Genomic DNA, 27,188 nt, shown 5'->3' on the forward strand with positions numbered 1-27,188 from the left:
GTACATCAATGCATCTTGGGGATCTTTGAGTTTACATGCATGGATCAAAGCCTTCTTCAAGGCCATTTGGTTCATGTCAAACTCCAGCCACGCACCACTCAGCAGAGTTTCAGAGACGATGCCCCAAAAATGCTGGCTGGGAAACACGGCCATTCAGGAACAGGCCACATCCTTTCCATTCAACAGGACGAACCGCACAGCAATTCCGTCGCATTTGTGGTTGGGGAAGAACAGTAATGGGCAACTTCAATCACCAATGTCTCATAGGTCACTAAATATGCAGCAGAATCAAAGACACATGAGGGTTCAGGCTAATGGCTTTCAGCACTGAAACACTGAGGCAGCGGCAATCAAACTCAGCCAAAATAATGGTCGGCACCCATCACTGCAACGTGCGTCACTGTGGTTGACAAGTTGATCTACTGATAGTCCGTGAGTAACGGCTCAGTGGCTCACAATTAAGTTTCTGGATGGATGGAGCTTTTGGCAAGAAGTTTGGGTTTGTTGTCGACCGTGTTTGTCACAAGAAGCGCTCCTCAGCCGCTTATTGACAAACACTATTTGAGAGCCCTTATGCATTTTATGTCATGAGAAGGCTGGGCTGAGATTCTAATCGCTCCTTGAGTGGAACTTGTTACAGTGCAGAATCCACCCACATTCAACACTCATGCAATCCCCACTCGTCCTGAGCACTTCACCCACGGAGTAATCAGAGACACACGCGGGTGAGAAATGCTCCAGTCAGGTGACTGCAGGCCCAACAATGGGCAATCACTGGCACTTGTACGGTGATGAGCACATGCACCAAAGATCAATGGATAATCATGGTCCTCTTTGAGGTCTAGTTTAAGCAAAGGAAAATCGGGTTTGTGTTAGACACCATACAAAAAGAGAGGAGGATGCTGTAGAAAGTTCCAGAAGGCAGAGAAGGAAAGGAAAGAAACACACCAAATGAGAGAGATACGTTTACATTGGAGCGTTTTTTATTCAGTCAGAACCAAGAGGAGCTGAGGAAACATCACTACCATGGCACAAGTGAAGATTATAACCACCACCCACCCATGCTTTACACTGCAAAAGCAGCATGTGGACCTACAGTAAGGTCCAGTTGGAGATGGGACTGATGAGAGCATGGAGACGTGAATCAAACTTTCAAGGGACAGGAGAACTACACAACATTGTACATTTACCATGAAAACGTAATAATACTTCCTTTAAATATTTTTTTCATCTGCTTAACACACTTGCAAATGACACTTTAAGAAGTGCACTGATATTTCATAGCTTTCTTTACATGTGGTTCCAAAATATTGCAAAGCAATTCATGTTCTATGGGCATAATCTCTGCCAGCGAGGGAAAAAAATCAGTAAAGCAACATTGATTGAAATGAACAAGAACATTAGATAACACAAGTGTGTGAGAGAAAAAAGGTTTGGTCGGGTGGTCATGATGATGAGAGGTAGGGTTGTTGTAATGGTCTAAATCTACTGTGATGTAAAGAACTCCAGTCCCAGAAAAAGCCTTGGTTACACAGGAAGATGCTTCTCACACAGATGTAATAGACATCTTGCGTTTCTCTGTTAATTTTTTTTTTTTTTTTTACAGTGGCTGTAAATTTGCTCACCATCAATGCAGAACTACGTATTAGCTGGAATGAATTTAATTTCAGTACCAGTTAATCCAACCCTTGCACCTTTTATGAGGTGAGGTAAGTGTAGTCAGGTAAAAATAAGTGCTTTTTGTACTTTTCAATGCATGTCGCAGGATGCCTACATACATGGGTGGGGGATTGACCGCCTGGGGAAACGCACCTGGTTTTACTCTAAATACTATACATCCTACAAAAACGTAGTCATGTTTTTTTGTATTGTTTTTTTAAAAACTACCTGAAGTAAAAATGCAGACAGGGACTGACCAGAATGAAAATGTTTTTTCCATTTAAAGGAAGGGGGGTAGGGGAAAACAAAACAAACAAAAAAAAAAGTTAAAAAGGTTATTATTTTTAAATCAAAATGAACTATCCCTACACAAAGTTTAAACTAACTGGGTTTAAAAGGGAATCTTGAATGTATTGCTAGGAGCGAAACCGTATTAATGCTAAGACTTGTCTAAGGATGTGCTCACTGTGCCACATATAATTTGCTTTTCTGCTGATGGGCAACACCTCTTATGGAGTGATTATTGCAGCTCTTGACAGCAGCGGCAGGCCCAGAAAAGCCACATCACTGGGACTCGCGGACTTTAGCCTGCAGAGCATCACACGTCTTCTTAGCATCTCCCAGCAGCATGGCCGTGTTGGGTTTGTAGAAAATGGGGTTGTCCACAGCTGCATATCCGACTCCCAGAGACCTTTTCATCACAATCACCTTGAAACAGAGGATGACAACGTTTAGTCCCCCCCCCTCGCTATTCAATGTTAACATTTTGCCATTCAGTAGCACCACATATGCGGAGATTTTTTTATTAAACCTAACTGCTTTGTAATTCTAAAATCTTTTTTTCCTTTTTTAATCCTCAAAAACCACTTCAAGAGACTAACTTCTGTTACAGAAGTACAAAGCACCTGTGCATAAAGTGGGAAAATGGGAAAGAACATGGAAAAACATGTTTCCAACATGTAATGGATATTTAAGTATGTACCATTTACAAAATTAAGCATCATTAGTGTCTCTAACTAATCTGTGAAAGGGGGAGAAGGGGGACTGAAATGCTCGTTCCTGGGAAAATGGGAAGTGGTGCCGTGATTGTGAGCATCTGTTTAAGCAGGCGGAGCCCATTCTAATAAACTAACTAAAACCAGAACAGAGAAAATGAAGAAACTCCCACCGCTGGTCGTCGGCTCACCGTTACTTAATATGATGAAAGATATTTGGAAGCTAAACGCCTTCCCAGTCAAGATTCAGCAGGGCGTACCCCATTTAAATCATATTAATCAGCATCGTAATCATGAGCTGCAGAGAAGACCTGCAAGTGATCAATAGGAAAGGTCCAGAAAGCCAGCGAGGTCATTTCACCGCATGCTTCTCCCTTCCATTACCTCCTTTATAGAATGGGCAGAGGGGGACTTTGAGAGGTCTTTCCCAACCAGGCCTCCCACGGGAGGCAGCTACATCCCGCACTGTAATGCATTTTGCTGGTGCAGATGGTTCCAGTTGGAAGTGAAGGGACCGAGACAGGTCTCCCACTCTGGTAGCAATCAGAGCTGGAGGGTGCACTATGACAGAACCCTCTGGATTACAAAACAAGAAGCAAAGATTTAAGAGGGTGATTGCAGCACGGCTGCTCGCACAAGGTACGACTTTGGTCGCAGGATGGAAAACTACCCACAACACGCAGTGGTGCGCCCTGTTCCCAATTAATTTTTCGAAAACGGTAGACGAGAGAGAGTCAAAGAGAACAAAAGCAAATTAATAAACAAGGGGGCCGGCGTGTGGGTTTGAAGGGGGAGTTCAGTGTTTAGACTTTAAGCACAGCAAGCTGGTGATTTCCCAGGCGACGCTCAGCAGAGCTTTCCAAGTCATGAGGTGAACAGCCAGAGGACCTTATTTAGGGAAGGCTTCACTCGGATGCTTCAAAATGTCATCATTCCAGAGGGAGCTAGTCACTGCTAATGGAAGCCGGGTGATATCTGGGTCTGCTACAACTACACCTGGACCGTTACTCTGGTAACCGGAGATAGACACAGAAATGTTGCCCCAGGCTTCTTGAGTGGATGACTCAAGCGTGGCCTCTTTGACGTGAACTGAATCAATCAGCTTTGGTGGGGGGGGTTGAGCTGCTGTAGGTACTTTTTTTCTTTAATGGTCTCATTCTCCTAAAAAAAAAAAAAAAAAATTAAGTCATTTCGCTCACCTGTTTCGACTTCCACACCTCCAAGACAGGCATGCCAGCAATAATGGAGTTGGGGTCCTCCTGAGCTGCAGAGTTGACGGTGTCATTGGCACCGATGACCAAGACCAGGTCAGTGTCTGTGGAAAATTTCAGCACTTAAAAATTTTCACTGCATATCTATCAAATAAATCCAATTTTGAATGTGTCAAATCATACCAGGGAAGTCCTCATTTATCTCGTCCATCTCCAGCACAACATCATAGGGTACTCCAGCTTCAGCCAATAGCACATTGAGTTGACCTGGCATACGTCCAGCTACGGGGTGGATGCCGAACCTAGGGACCGTCACATCAAGTATTTGATGAATATTTTTAAATAAATAAATACAAAAACACTTTACACATTACGACAACTACTGTAACAACTATAAGATAACAGGGTCATGACCGTAAAGGTCAGAGCCATGGAAGGTTTAATGAGGCAGGCACATTCATTTTAGAAGACAAAAAAAAAAAAAAAAAAAAAAAAAAAAAAGTCAGGGTTGGCTGGGGGGCCGTTTTAATCTAGAGGCAGTAAAGTGCCTCAGCTGAGAGGAAATGGCTTGAAGACAGGGAACTGGGTTTATGGTTGCAGGGTAAAAGCAAGGACAGGATGTGGCATGTCTGCATTTGTCCATGTGAGGAATGGACAGAGGAAGAGCAAAGCCCTGGCCACTTTAAATCATGCAAACCTGCGTTTTGATTGTCAGTTTCTTGGAAACATGGCATATTTAATACGCATGTTTCAAAAGTTTGCTACTCTAATAGATCAACATTTAAAACAGTATATTTTAAAAAGAGTGGCACAGCCATAAAATGCTTATCTGTGAATTTTTTTCTCTTTTCTACACACTAATATATATTAGTTCCCATTTTAGTAGATAATTGTTACTGAAAAAGATTTCAGTTGAATGACCAATTAAAAGAAAAAAAAAAAAAAATTTAAGTTACATCCAGTAACATCCTGTCTGCAATCTTCTTCCACAGAGTTCCCAGAGAAACTCTGGGGGGGGGGGGGGGGCCTATGAATTTATAAAAACCACAGTAAACCTTGAAACCGGAAACTAACCCATGCCCACTATTGAGTCAGGTAGTGCAAACACTTGGTCAAATAAATTATGTAAAAACAAGCTGCTTGAGTGACATGGCGCAAACCAAACATACAGGTCCAGGCCACATCAAAGAAGGTACAAGTCTGGTGGAATAATCCTGGAAAATCTGCAGCTGCAACATGTCCAGGCCTCAGTGCCAGACAATCCCATTACAGGGCACAGCTTCCAGGGCCTTAAGCTTCTCATTTCCCATTTACAGGCTTTAGGGCTGGATAGTCCAGGACAGATTCACTTCTCTACAGGTCCAACCCAACTGACTGTAATTCCTATTTACAAAACAGCTTCCAATAAAACAGTCCATTTGCAGTCGACATGGAAATACTCTTAGGTTGAGTAAATGGGGGGCAAAAGCAGAAAGATTATTAGATTTAATACCAGCATTGTACATTGTCAGCATTTGGCAGATGCCCGTCGTGGTTGTCTTATGGCAAAGCTTACAGTTACAATAAAATCTAAAAGGAGAAAACATGTGATTAAATAAGAATTCTGAATGGCAAACAAGTGAAAGCAAAAGTGGCAAAAAAACTAGTCAGAAACTATCAATGCTATTATGGAACTAAAACAGTCCCCTTCCTAGCCAGTCCCTCTCTCAAAAAGGAGCAACCTCCCCAGCCAATTATCCACCAGTAAGGGGATAATGGAGGAGGGGGGGGGGGCAGTGCCTAATCTGTCGACTCTATGGCCACCCATCTCCCCCCTTTAATCAACTGCGAACGCTCTAATTGACAGCAGCTGCTGGGATCTCAGATCAAACGAAAGAAGGAAAATTACACAAGCTTCCGGTCTGCCCCCCCCCCAACTTTCCCCAGTCTTCCCCTTGCTCCAGCCGGTGCACACTACAGGAAGGATGACAGGAAATACGGCACACAAAAAAAAAAAAAAAAAAAAAAAAAAAAAAAAAAACACGGCAAGTAAATAACAGTTCAGTTTCTCAGTCATTTAAAGATGCAGAGCCGATAACACACCTTCAGCAAACACCACAAGTAGTCCAATTTGTCTGCCTTCAATTACACAAGGCGGCCACCGTAGGTTCATAAAAAAAACTTAAAAAAACTGAAGCTAAGCTGAAGCGCATAAACCATTGGTCTTTTGCTCTGGTCACACTAGCAGGGCTGATTAAATATAGGAGACATTAAAAAAGTTCCATAACCTGTGTGAGTGAATTTTGTTACCTTTAAAAAGTGCTTGCAGCCTGCGCGAGTAAGTATTTTAATCCCTGACAGCTACTATCTACTGGGGAAATTATCTACATTTGTCCATAAATGTTAAAACAAGCCAGTTTGTCAGATCAGTGCAGTCGGTATTTGGTCTGCATTTGACTTCAAACCAGTCTTCTCTCCAAGACCTGCAACCTGATAGGTGTTGCTACGGCAGCACACCTGTCATTCTGCATCCAGGGGGGCCAAGCAGCACAATGAGCACAAGGTTGTACAATGAGTATATTCAAAGCAGGCTTTGAAATGGAGAACATGGTGGCTGCTAAAGCAAAATGGTGTAGGGGGGGAAGGCAAAAGAAAAAAAAGGTGTTTTTGTGTGTGTTTTGGGGTTGTAGGAAGGACCTGGACCTTATACGTAAAATAATAAAATATAAAAAGCACATACAGACAAAACACATGCGGTTTAACCTTACCGGACTTTCTTGCCCTGCTCTTTCAGCATCTTCACCAGATCCGCAATAGGATACTGAGCTTTGGCTGCACATAGACCATAACCTGCACAGGCACAAGAACAAAAAGGTATAGCCACAAATGTTATTCTCTTCTGAAATATAAGCAAATATAAAATAGTTTACATAGAAACACAAAGGGTGGGGGGGGATCAATGTAGACATCTTTTTCAGCGATTGGAAAAAAATATATATATAATTTTGATTTGTGCTTTGCTTAAGGTAATGCTTGGTCAAATAGGTATTTTTTATATATATATAAAAATAAAATAAAAAAAAAACTATACCAGTCTAACTGGGTGTTCCAGAGCAATAATCTCAGAGTGATACGGTCTTTCAAATCTGGCGGTCAAGGTTTTTTTTTTTTTTTTTTATGAAAAAGAAATGTTTGATAGATCTGTCACAACAGCAGACAGACTGCCTCTTAAAACACAGCATGTACTAGAGAGCAAGTCCTCGATCGCCACGTTTGGCCTTAATGATTTTCACCTCGTTCATACCACTTTTAAAAGCACGGGAATTTCTCAGAAAGAAAAAAAAAAAAAAAAAAAAAAAGCCTAAAAAATGTTTCCACAGATGTCAGTCAAGCAAAGTGACTTTGACTGCTCCAATTACAAGTAAACTTTCAAACGAAAACAAGGCCCACCGAGCCTCACGTTGCGCGCCACAGCCTGCAAGAGCTTGATCATACTACCAAAGATCTCCCAATTTTTAAACGTTGGATTCAAACACTTAAAGATCTGGCAAAAAACTGGCAAATAATCAAAATGTTCCAATTGATTTTTGAGATGATTGGGTTTGGTCATTTGAACTGGTCAGGTAGCCAACGGGCCATCCAGACCATTTCCCTGCACAATGCACATTTTGTGAGCCTGCAAATCCCAGAGTCCCTTCAGTAAGAGAGCATGATCGGGCACTGGGCAGGAACCAGGGAGCCTGGATGTCTGAGAGGCTGTTGGACGTCCATTTGTTTTAAATAAAAAGCTGTCTGTTGTGCTTGGCCCCGTTGCCTTGTTTACTCTGGACAGTGGGTTTATTATCATTTCACATTTTGTTCTATTTGCATTCCCACATCTAATCGGCTGTCTTTTCCACTGTCCTGTCACCTTCAATGTCTTGATCTCCTTGACCTGCTGTCGGACCATAAAGCACAATAGTAAAACAGTCCGCTGTAGAGAACAAAGCTGAGTGAAACCCTCCACACATGCTGGAGACCATTACTGAGGCCCAGGGGACCTGCTCTGATCATTTGGAAGAACCAATCAAACAATAAATAAATAAAATAATAATAATAATGTAGAAGACGTTCACACAGATATACAACTCAAACCAAATAATTAGGCAACTTAACAACCCAAGCGTTCCTGACTGCTAAACACTGTAAAACTGTGAACAGCCTGTTCCATTACTCTTCAGTGAGCTGCGGGAGGGAACAAGCCCATGACGGAGCAAGAGCAGAGCGGAGGAAGTCCTGCCAGAAGAGATAAAGCTGACATTTCATTGCAAAGTTCAGGTCACATGAGCAAAGACAAGAAAACGGTTTAAGAACTGTGGTGGGAAAACACTAAACAAAACATAATACAGAAATTGGTCAGGAAGTTAGCAGAGCCAATCTTATGAGAAAATGTCCACATGTCCATGGCCTCAGTTTTGGGAGGCTCCTCACATGGGAAAGGTGGGGTGTGTGTTACATGGGTTACCTAAACAGATAGAACCATGACATGTGCAAAGGCATCTAACACGTTTCAGTCTATAATGTAACTGGGGGGCGGGTGGAGTTAACCTGCCCACACAAACTCTGACCGTAATTTACACTATGGCATTAATGACTTAATTTGTTTTTCCTGGGGAAACACATTTTACATCCCCAAGTCCCTTGAAAAATATATCATTTAAAAAAATAATACTATTTAAAAATTTTTTTCCAAAAACTCTGGTTGTCATTTGCTTTTACTTATTCCGCTTTGGTGCGGTGAAGCAAAATAAATCCATGCTGGGCAGGTCCCTGCGGCAGATGGAGGAAATGGGAGAAGTGTTTACCCCACCTTACCGCATCACTTTACCCTCAGCGCTCACCGAATAATCTGCCACAGCTTCCTCCTCCCTGCAAACATAACTGTGGTGAATAATAATCCTGATCGAGGGCTGCATGCGACAGGTTTGGTTCTGCCGTGCACAGAGCTGGAAGGGGGTCGCTCACACCGCTATATCTTGTAATAGCCTGACTGTTACCATCTTTAGGTGATCAGACCACCTTCATCCGTGGCTTTTCTGTTAAGACCTTCATTTGGTGGGTAGAAGTACCTGGGACAATGATGATGTTATTTGCCTCCTTGATCATCTCGACCGACTGGTCAACATTCACCTCCGTGTGGGTCCCTGTGATTTCCATGGGCTTGCCTGTGCCAGTGGAGGATGTGCCATAACCCCCAAGGATGACGTTAGCCAGGGAGCGGTTCATGGCCTAACCAGAAAGGGGCAGTAAAAACATGCAAAACTGCTGAAGAGGCCACTACAGATTCACTTCAAACCAAGCAGATCACCAAATCCAGCCATATGAATCCAGCCATATGAACAAAGGTGCACAAGGCACTTACCACACACATGATGTAGGACAGGATTGCTCCAGAGGATCCGATCAGCGCCCCCACAATGGTCAGCAGGTTGTTGTTGAGCAAGAACCCCTCGGCACATAGGGCCCAGCCAGAGTAACTGTTGAGCACGGTAATGACCACAGGCATGTCAGCTCCACCAATGGCTGCAGTGAGGGTCACACCCTAAAGCAAGAGGATGCACAGACAAGGTCAGGGGGAAGGGGGGGTGGGGTAGTATAAGATGTATTTAACAAATTTACATAGAAATCATTTTCACAAAAATATGTAGCTTCATTTCACCCGATCACCCAGATTTAGTTGCAGTGGGCCTCATTTTAGGCACAAGGTGTGTGTCAAAACACAAAGTATTCATTTCCAGACTTTATGATATCACTCTAGCATTACTCTCGATATGCACTCCCTGAGGAACGGATTTAAATCAAAGCCAGCTACTACCCATTATGTAATGAAACAAACGATCAACACGGCAGAAATGGTTCGGACATTAACAATATCACATAACCATTTGAAGAGCAGAAACCCAGACTTCAGATGACTGTTTACCCTAAGCTGCTAATATCAGGTCACGGGAGAGGCAGGGGTGTCAGCCCATCTTTATTATAGACAAAGAGCTCAAAATCCCAGAAGAGACAACATTTAGTACAGCTTACACAGAGCTGCACCCCCTTTACAAATCCCTGGAAATTTCATTATTAGAGTTTACCGTAAACCGATCACCATATTATACAGTCATCCAAAAGATTGTATATGTAATAAAAGGATCTGTACATGGCCAAGCAGAGTGGGGCAGGATTTGCTTTCGGAATGTTCTAGAAGTTCCTGCCTTAAAGCCCGCCCAAGGCGCAAAAGGATGGACTGGACTATTATGTAAGCTTTTTTTTTTTCCCCCTATGTGTTCCTATGTGTCAAATCTTCATAAATCTAGTTTATTTTTGTCAGTAATCCAATCGCAATGCAATATCTCATGAAACAACTCCACTGATTTCTAACCAAACAGAGTCAGTGGGGCTCACCATGACAGCGGAGAGAGCAGATACTGAGCCCAGGCAGGTAATTCCAGTGGTATAACTGGGGTCCAACATGTAGGGGATCATGCCACCCACACAGGCCGCCATGAGGCCTGCATTCAGAACATGGCGGCCTGGGAGCATGAGGGGAGCGGAGCTCAGAAGACCTGGAGAAAAGAAAGAGTGATGTGAAGATTAAAATGGAAATGCCATGATGCCTGTAACATTTCTGAACTTCCATAGGTAAATAACTACTCTCATAATTTCACAGAGCACTTCCACTCAGAGGTACTTCTAAATGAATGCCAAATGACTGCATACAATTATATATAATCATATTACCACAAGTAAACTAACAAAATGACATATGGACTTACAAGCCTAAGTCAAACTGTTCAAAACCACCACAAGAGGGAATATCTATATATATTCTGGCACACAAAACATTCACCTTATTTTTCAACTACTTTCAAAAATGCCTAACTGCAAATGAAAATAAAAAGGGGGTGCCGAGAGGAGGGGAGTTTGTAATCCTTTATCACACTGTAGATTTCCAGGTTCGAGAACCGTACAGCAATGGGAAAGCTGGGGAAGATAATGTGTTCCAGCTTTCAGGAACAAGTGGAAAATGACTGGGGGGCGGAGGGACTAATTAGTGCTGAATTCTAAGAGGTTCCGCCTGGCCAAGTTCTAAACACAGGGCATGTGTGGTACCGGTGGGCCAGCTACAAGCAAACAGGACAGCATCAAAAAGCACCAGAGTGGTCCACTTCTACCTGTGTGGTGTTAAATATGAGTGGGTTGAAAAGCATTTTTCTATTCAAATACACATTGAATGCTTGTTAAATCTAACAATTTCTTGGTATTTAGAATGTGTCCCTTTTGCAGTAATAATAAATTGCCAATACACTGCCTGATTTGAAAACTGAATGAAGTGATATTGATTGAATAATCTATCTGCATGATCAGTATAACAGGTTTGGTTAAGGGCATTGGAACATTTAATTTCCTAGACAGATTTTGTAGATGATGAAAAATGTGTGTACAAAAGTGAAATGGTTAGATATGATTTAGTGACTAAGTCATAATGTACAATCCTTTAATCTTCACAGAATGTGTAGATAGGGAAAGCAGTGGCTGAGATGGACACATGGACAATGAAGACATTCATTCTATATTCATAAATCCACAATGGACTGACCTTGCAGTTTCCCATAGGCCACCAAGGAGCCGCTGAAGGTCACTCCACCAATATAAGTGCCCAAGTAGGCCACGATCTTAGTGAGGTTGGCAGCAGGGTCAGTGGCAAAATGGGGGTACTCTATCATATACTCAGCCACGCAAGTGAGCACGGCAGCCATGCCCACCAGGCTGTGGAATGCAGCCACCAGCTGGGGCAGGTCTGTGATCTGGATGCGTTTGGCGATGGTCAGCCCTGCAAGGCAGAAGAGAAGAGTGTTGCTGGGAAACAGTTTTGTGGGATGGAGAAGTTGGAGGACTGAGGTTATGATCGTAGGGGGGTGCTGATGAAATAGAGGCATGGGGGCAGGAGTACTCAGAGCATCTGGAAGCAGACCGGCTTTGCACAAACAGCAGCGACTGGTCTGAAGGGTTTAAACTAAACTGCACACCAGCCTGGTTCCAGGAATAATTAGCAATTTAGATTAGAGATGACTGGCTACAGCAGGGCTTGCCGCATGACTCATGGAGCTGGTGACCATTATCCATGGTTGCAGACAATTTGCTGAACTCATCTGCCAGCTCCAGAACACAAATACACATAAGAGCAGCACGTGTCCAATGAAGTCTCTTTAAAATGATGGTTCAATTCTGTTCATAGAGGACACCCCCCAACCAAAACTTTTTTTTTTTTATTCTAAACCACACTGTTTTCAACCTGCCACATTAATATTAGCCTATAAATGGTTGTCAGACTGATAATTTTAGGGAAAACAGACAGGCATGAGAAGCAGAATTAAGAACCAATGCTGCATCTCTTTGACACAAACACACACACACACACACACACACACACTTACCAGCTGTGCCACCCACTGCCATGGCTGCACTCATCTGCGCCAGCAGCTCAGGTGAGGGCTTAAGGGCACCCAGGGTTGCAACTAGACCTCCTGCCACTCCCATCATGCCTAGCGCATTACCCAGACGAGCTGTAGACTGGTTGGACAGGCCCCCCAAAGCCCCCACGCAGCACAGACCAGAGCCCAGGTACATCATCTGAACACAAATATTAATTAAATTCACCATCTGGCCACATATACTGCATTATCTTCAGTGCAGCTACCCAAAATCCCAACTAAATCCAAATGAACCATTTTTCAATACAATATGCTCAGACCCCTATGGGAGAATGTATTCATTTGTAGCATTGAGGTGCAATCAGAATTGGCCACAGTGAAGGGTCACCTGTTCAATGTTGTATCCGCTCTGGAGGGCAGCCATATAACCTCCCACAAACACACCAGTAGGCAGCATGTACAGGTAGTTGTACTCCGGTGGGTCAGTGGGGCGCTTGAACATGTCCAACATCTTTTTTGTCACCAGGAACCCACCTTGGGAGTAGATTAAAAGAATATAAATATAATGTGTGCGCAGACATTGTCACAAGTGTCACAGAAGATATATATATATATATCGGTCATTGTCACTTGTCAAGGAACACTATTTAAGGTGCAGTCGACTGTGTAAGGCATATAGTTAGACAGAAAATGAGATCGAAGTACACATGTACAAATTACAATGTGAAAAATATAAAGTACAAATTGCTTTCAACAGTCTACTGCATGTTGTGTGAACCTGGACAATTTGTACCAGCAACAGAACATTCATTGTAACAGTGCAAAAATGACCTGCCACCTCAAACTTTATACTTGCTTATTACAATTGGAAATAAAATTTTAAAAAAGTACCCCCCCCCCCTATGATCAGTACAAGTGAGGCATTAAGGTAAGGTCCTAAATTTGCCTCAATCATAGATTTTTGTGTAGACATCAAAACTTCAGATTAATTGATAAATGTTTAAAATAAATACAGGTGAATATTTACTTTGCTTTGTACTGCCTAGTTCCATTTATATATGAGTTAAGGAAAAATAAATGTCATGGGGTAGTCCTCAAATTAAATACTATAGGACAAAAATAAAAACATTTTTAAAAAGATATTAAAAACACCTGTCCTTTGGGGAAAACAGATGCTCTAAAAGCAGTTACTGCACAGAGAAACAGGAATACGGCTGGAAATATCCGATAGCGTGGCTTAAAATAAACCACCAAACACACACTCAGACTGGGAGCGCTGTCCAGTTCCACTGAAATTAAGTCTGGATTTGGGGTGCCATTTCAGAAGGAGTCCCTTTGGTCCCTCTTTCCCCACTTTCTTCTGTTAATGACTTCTTACTTCATTTCTTGACAGCATAGGACTTGACCTGATTTACGGCGCAGTGCACCACCTTTGAGGAAATGTCCTCTCCTCCCCATGTTTTTCACTCAGGTGTGAGCGCTCTTCTCACCCAGTCTAAACTCTTCCACCTGGATCGAGTGCTGAGGTCAGGCCTCTTCTCACGATAGGGCAGCCAGAGGGCAGAGACATCGCCTGCCACGTCCCACGATCCAACGTTAACCCTTATTACAGTTCTTTGCTAAGGGGTCCTGTACTGTACCAGCCTGAACAGGGGTCTGGAGGGATCCAACCTGACCTTGCTTGCCAGATGCTTTTGGGGCTTTTTTTTTAGGGTTAGGGGGATGTGGGAAGAGATGAAACAACTTACCAGCAATGTTAACAGAGGAGATGAAAGCAGCCAGGACAGCCAGGGTCTCGGCAGTGTTAGAGGGGGTGTACCCGCCCCCCATGAGTGACAGGCCCCCTACAGCAGTGAGGCCTGAAAGAAATGAAATGAATGTAATTTCAATGCACAAAGATGTGAATGCACAGGTGTGTAATTTCTTGTCAGGACTTAAAAAGGTAATAAAACATCGTAAGCATTATTAATTTTTATTTTATTTTTTTTATTACACAAACAGTTTTAAAGTATCTAAACAAAATAAATTAACAGTGTACAATGACAGATTAAAATAAAGATAAAATTATCAAAAAACGCTCAGGGGCAAAAAAAAAAAAAAAAAAAAAAGGGGTGAACACTGGGAAATGCGATAAAAATCCCCTCTTTAATAGTTTTCAAATGCAAACACACTGGACCAGCCGAAACCTGCAATGCCCGGGATGGTTTCAAGTGGCCGAGTCAATGATGTGTGTAACTGTTGCCAAGCTTTTCCGCTCACTTTGTAATTCCAGAGCAACAATTGATCACAGACCTGCACAAGAAACCAGAGCGCACGCTACCTCTTCTACAGGAAATGCAGTAGACGATCTGTACACCCCCCCCCCCCCCCCCCCCCCCCGCCCCAACACATACACACAGTCCAAAACAAACATAGGTACAGACACACAAAAGGTATTAGATGCCTGAAACCGAATCCAGCATGAAAGTTTTGAAGTCAAAGGAAAATGTTGGTGTTCACTGTTTAGATGACACCTGAAAGGACTTCACACTCACTGGTGTAAGAAAGCTGAGACCTGATCAACAGGTGAGGCCAGTGACGTCTTCACTAATTCAGAGCCGTTCAGATCATCATGTCAGTAAAGAGACCCTGGTCAGCACTTCTACAGCTCTCGTTCCACTTCAGGATGTTAACGCAGCACTGGTAGTGGTCTGATTTCACCAGGTTCAGGTAGGCTAAAATGCATGAAAGGGACCGCGCTCCTCACAGGAAAGAGAAACCAGCAATCAAACATAACTGTATGCTTTTGAGACAATAAATTCCACATAAGTGGCCTAATGTCTCATTCACAGTGATTCGAGCTTTATTACATTTGGCTGAATAATAAGCAAATTCCAGTGGACAAAGTACTGCCAGAAGGGAATAAAAAAAAAAAAAAGAATGGTTGAAGTAGTCAAATATGTAAGGAAAATCCCTCATATGAAACACTGGAAATTACGGTTCCCAAGGACCATTAAAACATCTCACAGGAAGTGCGAGCAGTAGATCGACAGAGCTAATTGTGTCGCTGCATACCCCCATACGCTAATTCAGACGTTTATTTCGCCTTTAATGTAGACCATCGTGGACTTGTTAAAGACATTGAAACGCTTCCAGGACCACGGACAATCAGCCCAAAAATCCCATGCTGGCCAGAGGACATCTCCTCCTCCACAGCACAGGCGTTCAAGGCCACACCGCACAGACCAGACTAATGAAGATGTAAGGTTCTCGCCCGAGGGGTGGCCAACCAGAACGGATTAATCACAAACCAGCAGAGCACATGCGGGTGAAATAACAAGGCTTTGCTGAGGTTCACCGAACACGTTATTTGTTATTTATAGAAAATGTTAGTGATGTGTAATTCCCATTAAATTCCAGACACTCTCCCACAAGACCAACCAGGTTGGTCAGATAAAAGGGAAGAGGGCTGAAATTGGTGCAGGGTCAACATGTTAATGTGATTGTGCTCAAAGTACTGAAACATTTCAACAAGCAATTTCCTTCGGGATTAATAAAGTTTTCGGATTCTGATTCATTTAAAAAGAAAGACTCCAGTTAAAAGCGTCATAGGAGGTTCAAGCCCCACCCCCCAAAATATACCCTTTCCTGCCTTATTGTATGGGCTATTATGTAATGTATTAGTTTAAAAACTAACATCTGGGAGGTGATCAAATTGCTGAAACGCTTTATAAGAACTTACAAGTGAGAACGGGAGCGATTAACGAAACAAAAGCCTCACCAGAGATGGCGTTTGTGACTGACATGAGTGGAGAGTGCAGGGCAGGGGTGACACCCCACACGGTGTGAAATCCCACAATCCCTGCCAGGCCAAAGGTGGTCACCATCTGTGTAAAGGCTGCATTTGGTGCAGACAGGCCGAGGCCAAGCATGGTAGCAAGTCCTGCAACACAGAAAGACAGAAAATGCCTTACGACTTTGACATTTCATTTTCAAAAGCCCTTTCACCCCATTTTGAACTGGTGAATTGATTGGTTTTTAAAGCTACGTCCTCTGTTCTTAACTGACCTGTAGCTAGAGCGTCCATAAAAGAGGAGAGTTTTGAGCAGTGGGGTCATTCAATTTATAAAAATGTAAATAAATAAAAATACGTTTAGCATAAAGGCAACCGATAAAACTTGGACTAATTTCCTGCTAAATACCTTGCGTTCCACACTTCTCCCTCCAAACCTATCCCCAGTACTTTATGCCAGCTTGTTCCACGAAATACAGATATAAGCCTTGTTCTTTTGTGTTGATTGCAGAAAAACCTCCAGCAAGAGGCCAGTCATCTTGAACCTTTTACAACAGGTTGGAACCAAATCACTAATCGGACTAAATTAGTTATGCTACTGATAAATATGTTAAACAAGTCAGCTGTTGTAATTAACTCCATGAAATTTGTTCACAAGTAGAAAGGAGCACAAATAAGATGGGACTGAATGGAAGAGTGGAGGTTGACCTCCGCAGGCATGCCAACTCACACACGTAAGAGTGTGTGTGTGGGAAAACTCTTACCCCATTACAGACCCAGACAGCAGGAGGTGGGGGTTAAACATCCCTCCCTCTGAAATTTTATTATTCCCAGTTTCCTGGCTTTCAGAGAAAGAAAGGAAAAGGGGGAGGGCATGCTGTGTGCCAATTAGGTGACCAATCTGAAATTTCAAAGAGGCTGGCCTCTGGCCTCTGAGATACACTCCTGATGAGGTGGTTAGAAATCAGGATGCCCGGTACCTTGCCTCAGACAGATACAGACAACCATGAAAGGAACAGGAAGATGAATTTGCATGTTTGTTTATCTGATGGTGTTTATTTACGCGTGTAGTTCATTTGTGGCTTGTCTGGATGACGGAAGTGTGCGCTTTGATCGGAGGCCAACGCTGCATCTTTTCGCACTCACACACAGTACCAGTGTGTCTGCATCCAATAGAATTCATTTGAGTTCTCTCCAAGGCTTTTAAGTATAAATCACAACTGGAGTAACACTCAGGGGGGTTGGAAAACAAAGCACTTTTTGAAGATTAGTAAGAAGGAATGATAAGGTTCAAGCAATGAACAGGAAAGATCTAATTAATCAGGAAGAAGTTAATAAAAACCATTAATGGTCTACTTTAACCTGGGTTAATAGGCAGGTCACTGGGTCTAGAGGCAGAGACCACCCCAACACACTGAGACAAACAGCACGGTTCCTCTTGAACTCAGTATGGCATGTGCATAATGAGACATAATCATGTACACAAAGGCAGGCCTGAAAACCCCTGTCTATGAATCCATGTGATCCTGTCAAGCCCATTTCAAAGTAGTAATCAACTGATTACATCAGATCACAATTCAGATGGTTTGAATCATTTTGAAAAATAAATCCCACCAATGTCACATTACAACACTAATTCAGAAATTTAAAAACATGGATATACTACATAAGCACTACAGCAATCTGGAGTCAGATTGTAAAAGAAATATTAAAGAGAGAGACATGTTGGGAAAAAAGTAGATTGGCGTTTCACCTCCAGTGTAAACTCCTGCAGTTGTGAGAGTTGCTCTAAAAGGGGAAATAGTTGCCGCCTTTTCCGCCGCAATCTCCTGGACACTCTTGGTTTTGGCTGGAGCTGCAACTGGGACGTTATTGGGCTGTGGAGCTGGGAAAAGCACTTTTCCGTCCTACAAAAAAAAAAAAAAAAAAAAAAAAAAAAAAAGAAGAGCATGCCAGTGGAACAAAACATACCAGAACATTACTCCAGCTTTCAGGCCATAAATCCATAGTGCGGTAAAGCAAAAAAAAATAAATATATGCAGGGGCAGTTGTCACAGGTGCAATGGTCAATGGTGAACCCTTGGTGAATGGTGAAGAGCGTACCTGCATGACAACAGAGCCACGAACAACATGATCCATGGTGCCATAGTCAAACATGTCCTTCACATCATAGTAGAAGTTCTCCTTATCAGGGCTGATGGCCCGAATGAGTTTGGTGATATTGTTAGAGTACAGGGTGCTGGACTGGGTGGGCAGACGGCTGGGAAGGTCTGTGTAGCCAACATGGACCACACCCTACAGGAAACAGCAAAACCTGGTTTAATGCATATGGTTTAAAACCAAATCCACACACAAAGAAGCAAATTCAACTGCAGTTTAGACAGTCTTCACAAGCAACAATTCTAAATCTCACACATTTGATATTTTATTAACATCATGTGTGTAAGTAAAACCAAACTGAAAATGTTCAGGGTATATCCTGTGTTTCTTGAAAACGGACCTGAGATCATTATGAACAAAAATACAGAACAGGGTTTCACAGTTAGCTAGGAAAACTAGAAGTCATTATTAATTTAATAAGAGGTTAGGTAAAGGTCAGTCTCACTGGAGAGTCCAGACTTTTTGCTTAAAAATATCTAATTAACTGAAAAAAAAAAAAAAATGGAATACACCCCAGGGATCCATATAATAGTAATCAAGTGACCAGAGGAAGTGTCACAGGCTCACTTTATGGACTGAAAGTTCTCCAGGAACCGTGGTCTCAATGTTGCCTCCAGCCTCAGCCGCCAGGTCCACCACTACGGAGCCATCCTTCATGCTCTCAACCATATCCTTACTAATCAGGACAGGAGCCTTCCGACCTAAGGACACAATCATAAAGCAGGGATTAAGAATCAGAGAACATTCCTCCAGGTCAAATGAACATTGCTTCATGGGACACAGTGAATGCTGCCTATGCGTGTGGGAATGTCAAGGATGATGTTATAATCCCATCCCCACACAGGGTTATCTTCTGTACCCAATTTAAACATGTGGTAGTAGGGCAGAGAACACAGTGAGAGCAGAAACCAAATGAAGGTCAGAGGAACTGGTTTTAACAAGAAACAGCAGAACCGAACAGGCACCAGCAGGCAGGTTCTACGGTGCTTCCGCTTAGCATAAGGCAAAGAGAGACAAAGATATATGGCAAGATAGCAAGACAACTAAGGCAGACACAGACAGCAATCAGCCCGCATACACAACCTTTATATAAAAACGGTGGCCAAACTAGTATGCAAAACATAACAAATGGTCTAATCTAAAGCAATCCTGTCTGGTAACAATAAAACATATCAGGAGAAAACCATCCAGCCATCCGATCCTGTTAATGCAAAGCAGCTCAACACAAACTGACTGACCCTATGGGAAGGATTGGGATACAAATAAAATACAAAAACAAAAAAAAAAAAATGCATGGCTAATGGTAGAAATAAAGATTGGTTTAAATGAACGTGGAGACAAGTTTTTCCCCTCACCAGGGATAAGCGCAGTACTGATGAGGATGTCAACATCCAAGCACTGCTTGGCAAAGAGCTTCATTTCAGCTTCAATGAACTCCTTTGACATCTCTTTAGCGTATCCACCCTGCCCCTCGCCCGACTCCTTCACGTCCACTTCCAGAGGTTCAGCACCCAGCGACTTAAACTGCTCCAGGGCAGCCGCTCTAGGCACGGAGAGAAGGGGGGGGGGGGGGGGACAAAAAAAAAAAAAAGGGGAGAGACTTTCAGCAAAATGCACACAAATGTTTATACATAATTCTAACTACATAAATACAATGGAGAAAAAAAAAAAAAAAAAAAAAAAAAACACGTGTATTGCTGTATTTAATTAGTTACAAATAAGTAATTAGTCCTAATCGCATGGTTCACCCACAATTGACTTGTTCTTTCACATTAACTTTGTAATACTGCCATCTACTGGACATTTCCAAGAATTGCATGACAGCAGGGTAACAAGTGGGTGCTTCAAAATCGCCAGGTCATCAAGTCCAATCTCCTTAGTTTAAAGCCTTAATCGAGGTGAAAAATCCAATTAACAGAACCTTTACAGAATCCGTTTGCTAAGCATCTCAGCAAATCTCTGAACACAAGACAATTTACACAAGAGTTACACGTTAGCGATGAAGCTTTTAATGCTGACTAGCATTTACATCACTATGATAATGAACAGGCGGGGGGGACTACAATGTAAAAAATACAAAATATTGGAAACTTACCTTGTGTCAAATCCCCTCACGATGGCACCCATGGCCCTAGCAGTTCCAGCTGCAGCCAGACCAGCCACACCCCCACCAATAATCAAGACCTATGGAGTTCAGCAAGGCAGCAGTCAGATAACACAGGTATTGGGAATACTGCAAAATTGGCTTAAATATACTGATGGAAAAAAGTGAGTTTTCAGTAAGATAAAAGTGCCCAAATAGTGAAGGTATCATCAATAAATAAAATCCAATAGTCTCTCAGTTCTGGCAGAACCACTCCCTTAGTGAAGAATGAGCAGGAAGAGTCTGTTCGGCCCTGAAAGTAATCTAGGTCTAGTCTAGATCTCATAGTACAACACACAAACGTCAGAACGGTCCAAATAAATTATAAAATACTTTTCTGGTGCAGTCGAGCCAACGAAAAAATTGCCCAAACATGCATGTACAGTCCAAACAGCTCTCCACACTGCCTCAGCACATACTGTTAAAAAAAGCAAACACAAGGCCCGACGAGCACATACAGTACTGTACCTTAGCAGGAGGGACCTTCCCAGCTGCCGTAATCTGACCAGTGAAGAAGCGTCCAAAGTTGTTAGCTGCCAGCACCACCGCTTTGTAGCTGCCAACACAGAGAGAGCACCATCAAAGAACGCTGCATGCTGATGAGGCTAAATGCAAGCAAAGCTACACCCGCCAAGAACATCAGATCTGTTTGCACCATGGACGAGTGGCAGAAAAATTAGGTTCAGGTAGGAAAGAGACAGCTTACATTCAGCCTCAGCCGACCCCAAGGAACTCATCGGAGACTTATGCAGCAACATTGGCAAGTGAGGAGGAAAAACGTTGGCAGTAAGCTCTCTGCATGCAAACTTAAATTGCGAATGCAGTGTTTTTGTTATGGCTTGATTACAGCAGCTCTCAATCCTGGCCCTGGAGGGCTCGCTAGCAAAATGCTTTCATTCCAATCCTGGATTAATTAGGATCAGATGACCATTAGCAACCTAATGATGCATGTAGAAGATTAGAAGCACAGAAGCCTGGAATTAATAAATACTGGATGGAAAGAGTCCATGTATAAGACCGGGAAAAATCTACAATCCGTCCAATTCACAATGGTCAATGTCGTGCTCAGCCATACCCAGCAATATTGGCCATGGAACTGAGGGCATCGTAGCCCTGGGCAATGGTGACACGTGGCACCTGGTCCATGGCCAACACAGTGGCCTTCTTCTGGGACAGGAGATTCATCAGCTCTGGGTTCTGAGCAGGGTAGATGAAGCTGATCAGCGTAGCCCCATCCTTCATCAGGTCCACCTCATGAGCTCCCAAAGCAGAATTCAGCATTGGGGCGCGTACCTGTGGTGACACAGACGCAAATACCATGTAAGGTTCATTACATTGATGAGGGGAGAAGAACCTGTAACAAAAGTTACAGGTTCAAGCCCTGAGTGTCTCTTGGGGGACTGCTCCTGTAACTACTGATTGTTAGTTGCTCTGGATAAGGACATCCCTTGACCGCACCAATACAATTTACACATCCTACCTACCTTGACCAAGACATCAGAGGCCAGAACATCCTTCGTATCCCTGATGGTGGCCCCAGCTTCTGCATACATCTGATCATGGAACTTGGCCGATTCTCCAGCTCCCGACTCCACCACAACGTTAAAGCCCTGCTTGATGAGGGCCTGAACGCCAGCTGGCGACAACGCCACCCGCAGCTCATTTTGAAAGATCTCCCGGGGCACACCGACAGTCAGCTGCTTATAGGGAATACCTACAGGGACAACGGTCAACAAACACAGCAAAATTAGGTGCAGTCCCCAAGCTGGAGAGGTATCTATAAATATACAGGTCCTTCTCAAAAAATGAGCATGTTGTGAGCATGTTAAGTTCATTAACCCTGACTGCTGTCCAGAAGGCCATCATTGACACCCTCAAGCAAGAGGGTAAGACACTGAAAGAAATTTCTGAATGAATAGGCTGTTCCCAGAGTGCTGTATCAAGGCACCTCAATGGGAAGTCTGTGGGAAGGAAAAAGTGAGGCAGAAAACGCTGCACATCGAGAAGAGGTGACCGGACCCTGAGGAAGATTGTGGAGAAGGACCGATTCCAGACCTTGGGGGACCTGCGGAAGCAGTGGACTGAGTCTGGAGTAGAAACAGCCAGAGCCACCGTGCACAGGCATGTGCAGGAAATGGGCTACAGGTGCCGCATTCCCCAGGTCAAGCCACTTTTGAACCAGAAACAGCGGCAGAAGCGCCTGACCTGGGCTACAGAGAAGCAAATTTTGCATGTCATTCGGAAATCAAGGTGCCAGAGTCTGGAGGAAGCTTAGGCAGAGGGAAATGTCAAAATGCCTGAAGTCCAGTGTTAAGTACCCACAGTCAGTGATGGTCTGGGGTGCCATGTCAGCTGCTGGTGTTGGTCCACTGTGTTACCCTGGAAGGGGGTCCCTCTCTGTATCACTCCTTCCCAAGGTTTCTTCCTTTCTTTTTTTTCCTCTCTCCTAGTTTTTTTTGTGTGGAGTTTTCCTTGTGTGCAGAAGGGTCAAGTGTGGGGGGTGTCAACTGCAGGGCCTGTCAAAGCCCATTGAGACACACTGTATGTGATTTTGGGCTATATAAGAAATAAATGTTGTTGTTGTTGTTGTTTCATCAAGGGCAGGGTCAATGCAGCTAGCCATCAGGAGATTTTGGAGCACTTCAAGCTTTACAGAGATTAAGATTTCATTTTTCAGCACGAACTGGCACCTGCTCACAGTGCCAAAACCACTGGTAAATGGTTTACTGACCATGGTATTACTGTGCTCAATTGGCCTGCCAACTCTCCTGACCTGAACCCCATAGAGAATATGTGGGATATTGTGAAGAGAAAGTTGAGAGACGCAAGACCAAACACTCTGGATGAGCTTAAGGCCGCTATCGAAGCATAACATCTCAGCAGTGCCACAGGCTGATTGCCTCCATGCCACGCCTCATTGAAGTAGTCATTTCTGCAAAAGGATTCCCGACCAAGTATTGAGTGCATAACTGAACATGATTATTTGAAGGTTGACTTTTTTTGTATTAAAAACACTTTAGTCAGATGAAATATGCTAATTTTTTGAGATAGGAATGTTGGGTTTTCATGAGCTGTCTGCCAAAATCATCATTATTAAAACTATAAAAGGCTTGAACTACCTTCAGTTGTGTGTAATGAATCTAAAATATATGAAAGTCTAATGTTTATCAGCACATTACAGGAAATAATGAACTTTATCACAATATGCAAATTTTTTTATAAGGACCTGTATGAAGCAAAAGTGACGTGATTGTCATTGTGAAACACTGAAGCGCAGCACAGCACACGGTGACAACAAAATTTGTCCTCTGCCTCAACCTTAGTGAGCAGTGGGCAGCCATGACAGGCACCTGGGGAGCAGTGTGTGGGGACGGTACTTTACTCAGTGGCAACCTTGGCGGATCGGGATTCGAATCAGCAACCTTCTGATTATAAGGCCGCTTCCTTAACCACTAGGTCACCACCGTCCCACTAAAAATAAGTGCAAATATAACATAATATTAAAATTGAAAGGATGCGGTAGAAACCTCATTGTACACAGAATTGAAAAATTAAATTGGAGGTGGAGATTAAATGTTATTCAGTGCCCTGATGGCATTAGGGTAGAAATCACCCATTTAAATGTTCCTGTATTTTTTAAAACAGCAACTAGTCAAAGGCTAAACATTTCAATTTGGGAGAAAGTGTTAAGTTCTTAGGATTTTGATAGTTAAATGATTACGAATGTACCCACGCACATCTAGAGAAAACGGCCAACATAATTCATGAAATGCCATTCCGCTTTAGTTACTGTACTTCTGCTGGGGGGCAGAAAATACAGGAGAGGTTGTATAGTCAGCAGCACATCAGAGCTACTTCAATAGAGACCTTTGACTACAATAAAGTTCTGGTCCCAGCTCTCTCGGTGTATGCATCACCGGTAACAGGAAACCCACGGATATGCAATTTATTGTTTACTATTAAAAGTTTGCCTTCTGAGGTCATCTGGGCTCTGTCCCCAGCACACACGGTCACAAGCCGCCATTATGGAAAGTTCCTCAGCCGACTGCTGGGCTAAAGATGATTCATCTGAGACAGTGTCAGAAATTTGAGACAACAGACTAGTCAACAGTCTGCATATTAGATATGCCAAAAACAAAATCAGACAGACCAGTAGCTTATTGATATAATTCACCAAGATTAACAGAAATAAGGGATGCTGAGCTGTATATGAAAGTCATGATGGCTCACACACAAACTTACTAAACAAACATGGGTTTGTAAGGGGGTGTATGTGACTCTAGGTCTTTATTAAGACCATTCAAATGCCCATTACTTAAAGTACAAAATATGACAGAGTAAGAAAGTTTGTGAGGGAAATCAAAATTCAACCGCCTGTGCATTGTCACGACCCTGACCCCGACGCTCAACTGAAGCTCTGCCAGAAATAGCCGGCCACAGCTGCCAGCCCCATACCAACGCTTCTGCTGGAATGAGAGCCATTAATGGCCACCTTCCAGCTCGTGCGCGTGGCGTTCATTCATTTCGAGCCAAAAGGGACGCACAGTCGGTGCAGGTACATCTGGTTGAGCAGAACAAGGGGAGTTAGGAAGATTTTATAGAGAACCGAGTGACCTTGAGGAGTAATGTATACGTCTGCAAAGACGTGGAGCGGGGCCAAAGCAACCGAACAGCGCACAATAGCCCAAAGCCCGTATCATGGCCGCAAGTGCTGTGGGTAGGCGGAGATAATGAATGTTTAACCAAAAGCAATAGATTGAAATCAGGTCAGTAGCAGTAAAGACATCTTACAGACTATGCAATAAACTCCTTTCCCTTTCCACCTCGGCCACCAAACCGCTACTGCTTAAGTTTTAAAAAGTTCGGCTAGCTCCCGGTGTAAAAGGTGAGGTTTACACACAAGTGTTCGCTACATGCTGCGTGAAGCCAGAGTCTGGTTTACCTGGACTAGCGGAGCGGGCGAGAGCCTGATGGGTCCTAAAATATCTCAGGCAGGGAGTCTTCACGGCCTGCACAGTCTGCAGCTTGGTGCAGACCGCGCCGCTGAACAGCGGAGCGGAGCAGCTGCTGGTCACCACACGCAGGAGGCTCGCCATCGGGGACCCGAGGAGGAGCTAGGCGCTGCTCCTGAACACAGGGTGCACAGTCAGCAATCGGTGTAACGCACACATCCCAGCATGCATCACAGAGGCAAAGAGTCGCGGGTCAACGTGCCATACAGAACGCGCACACACGTTCACACTCAGAGCACTTGTTGGTGGATCACGTGGCCCTTTGCTTTTGAAGTCTCCCTACATCCTCAGATCAGATTATGGGGGTCAATTTTTTTTTTAATAATAATAGCAATAGGTCAACAGCTGTAGATCTATTTGTCTGGTATTAATTAGATCAGAAAGATATCAGTGTGTCCTTAAGCTTAGAAAGGTTTGGTGTGCTCAAGGGCACACAAGAGAGTACATATTAACTTAGGCATACTCCGTATTCATTTATTTATTGGGAATTTATAGAAACAAGCAAAGATTATTCATGATCTTACATGAAAACAGGGTGGTAGTAGCCTAGTGGGTAACACACTCGCCTATGAACCAGAAGACCCAGGTTCAAATCCCACTTACTACCATTGTGTCCCTGAGCAAGACACTTAACACTACGTTGCTCCAGGGGGGGGACTGTCCCTGTAACTACTGACTAAGTTGCTCTGGATAAGGGCGTCTGATAAATGCTGTAAATGTAAAATGTACACACTCATAGATTTTATGTGAGCATTTATAATACTTAAAAACTGCAGTTTTGAAACATGTTTAACACAAATTACAGGTTTTAAAATGACCTCTCCTGGCAAATCAAAGCTGCTAAATAAAATATCCAAAAGCACCCACATAGACTGCAGAAACAGTCCAGATGCACCAACACAGGGGGGAAGGAAACATGCATTCTGCAAACAAAATACAGCAAAAACAGATGGCAAGTGCGGCCAAGATATTACATATGCGGAATAACTGATCTTTAAAAAGAGGACTGTCGTAATGAATCAACAACAAATCATAGCCCGAAAGGTGAAGACATTTGGATAAATCGCAGAGGACGTTCAAACATTCAGACACAGGAGCACGTTACACTTGGCGCACTCGCAGCATCCCTCTGCGCTTATCTGGCGGCCGCCATAAAAAGCCCCGTCAGCCGGGCGGACGGGGTCCCGCAGCGCGGAGCCGCCTGCTAGCCTGTTAGCCGAAGATGAATGGAACAACGCCGGGCCGCGGCCGAGCTTCCGCCCGCCAGCCAGCCGTCACGGCGCGGTTCGGCCCCGAGTCACGGCCGTGATTTTAAGAGCCCGATAAAAGCGGCGCGTTATCGAATGACACGACTGACCTTTAGTGACTGGACACTGTGCGAGCAGCGACGAGCCACACTCGCCACCCGGAAACATTCGGGTTCGGCGCTCGCGCGCGTTCTTATTGGCTGACGCGGCTGCTGGGGACGTGCGTCGGCTTCTTTTTGCCCTTCGTTTGATATTAAAGCGTTATAACGTCACATGTGCACGGCAGCGCGATGCAAATATTTTCGTTTTGGACTATTTTACTATTTTACTGCATATAGCATCGCTTTTGAATTCCAATTTATGAATTTGTCGTTTTAAACGTCACTTCGTAGTCACCCCTCACCGGTTTCTGACTATAAATCGATTTAATTTAATTTGCATTATTTTTCATTTATTGTGTGTGGTAAGGAACGCAAAGTATATAGTGCACATAAATGTGAAGTTGAGATTTTTTTTTTTTATTGCATCCTGGCAGCGGAATTTATCGA

The 27,188-nt window shown here is 43.4% G+C and overlaps 1 protein-coding gene across 3 annotated transcripts; it reads right to left on the reverse strand.

Annotated features, from left to right (window-relative positions):
• Positions 1-961: 961 nt before the first annotated feature.
• nnt (nicotinamide nucleotide transhydrogenase) lies at positions 962-26,855 on the reverse strand. Of its 3 annotated transcripts, none has more exons than XM_028974108.1 (22): positions 26,751-26,855; positions 25,324-25,508; positions 21,866-22,095; positions 21,457-21,674; positions 20,850-20,937; positions 20,334-20,422; positions 19,594-19,781; positions 18,806-18,939; positions 18,182-18,373; positions 17,832-17,985; positions 16,067-16,228; positions 14,055-14,165; positions 12,695-12,840; positions 12,310-12,505; positions 11,472-11,705; positions 10,277-10,437; positions 9,246-9,425; positions 8,953-9,112; positions 6,613-6,694; positions 4,049-4,167; positions 3,854-3,969; positions 2,224-2,367 (listed from the first exon to the last, which is right to left on the reverse strand). In XM_028974108.1, exons 2-22 carry the CDS (start codon positions 25,475-25,477, stop codon positions 2,224-2,226), a joined length of 3,258 nt encoding a protein of 1,085 aa, XP_028829941.1. In that variant the 5' UTR covers positions 25,478-25,508; positions 26,751-26,855. The 3 variants fall into 3 exon arrangements, with proteins under 3 accessions (XP_028829943.1, XP_028829941.1, XP_028829942.1); XM_028974109.1 differs by lacking the exon at positions 26,751-26,855 and adding an exon at positions 26,261-26,740; XM_028974110.1 differs by lacking the exon at positions 26,751-26,855 and having other exon boundaries at positions 962-2,367; positions 25,324-25,477.
• Between the last annotated feature and the right edge of the window lie 333 nt (positions 26,856-27,188).

The sequence above is a fragment of the Denticeps clupeoides genome, chromosome 3, assembly GCF_900700375.1.
Source record: "Denticeps clupeoides chromosome 3, fDenClu1.1, whole genome shotgun sequence".
In the NCBI taxonomy this organism is placed as follows: domain Eukaryota; kingdom Metazoa; phylum Chordata; class Actinopteri; order Clupeiformes; family Denticipitidae; genus Denticeps; species Denticeps clupeoides.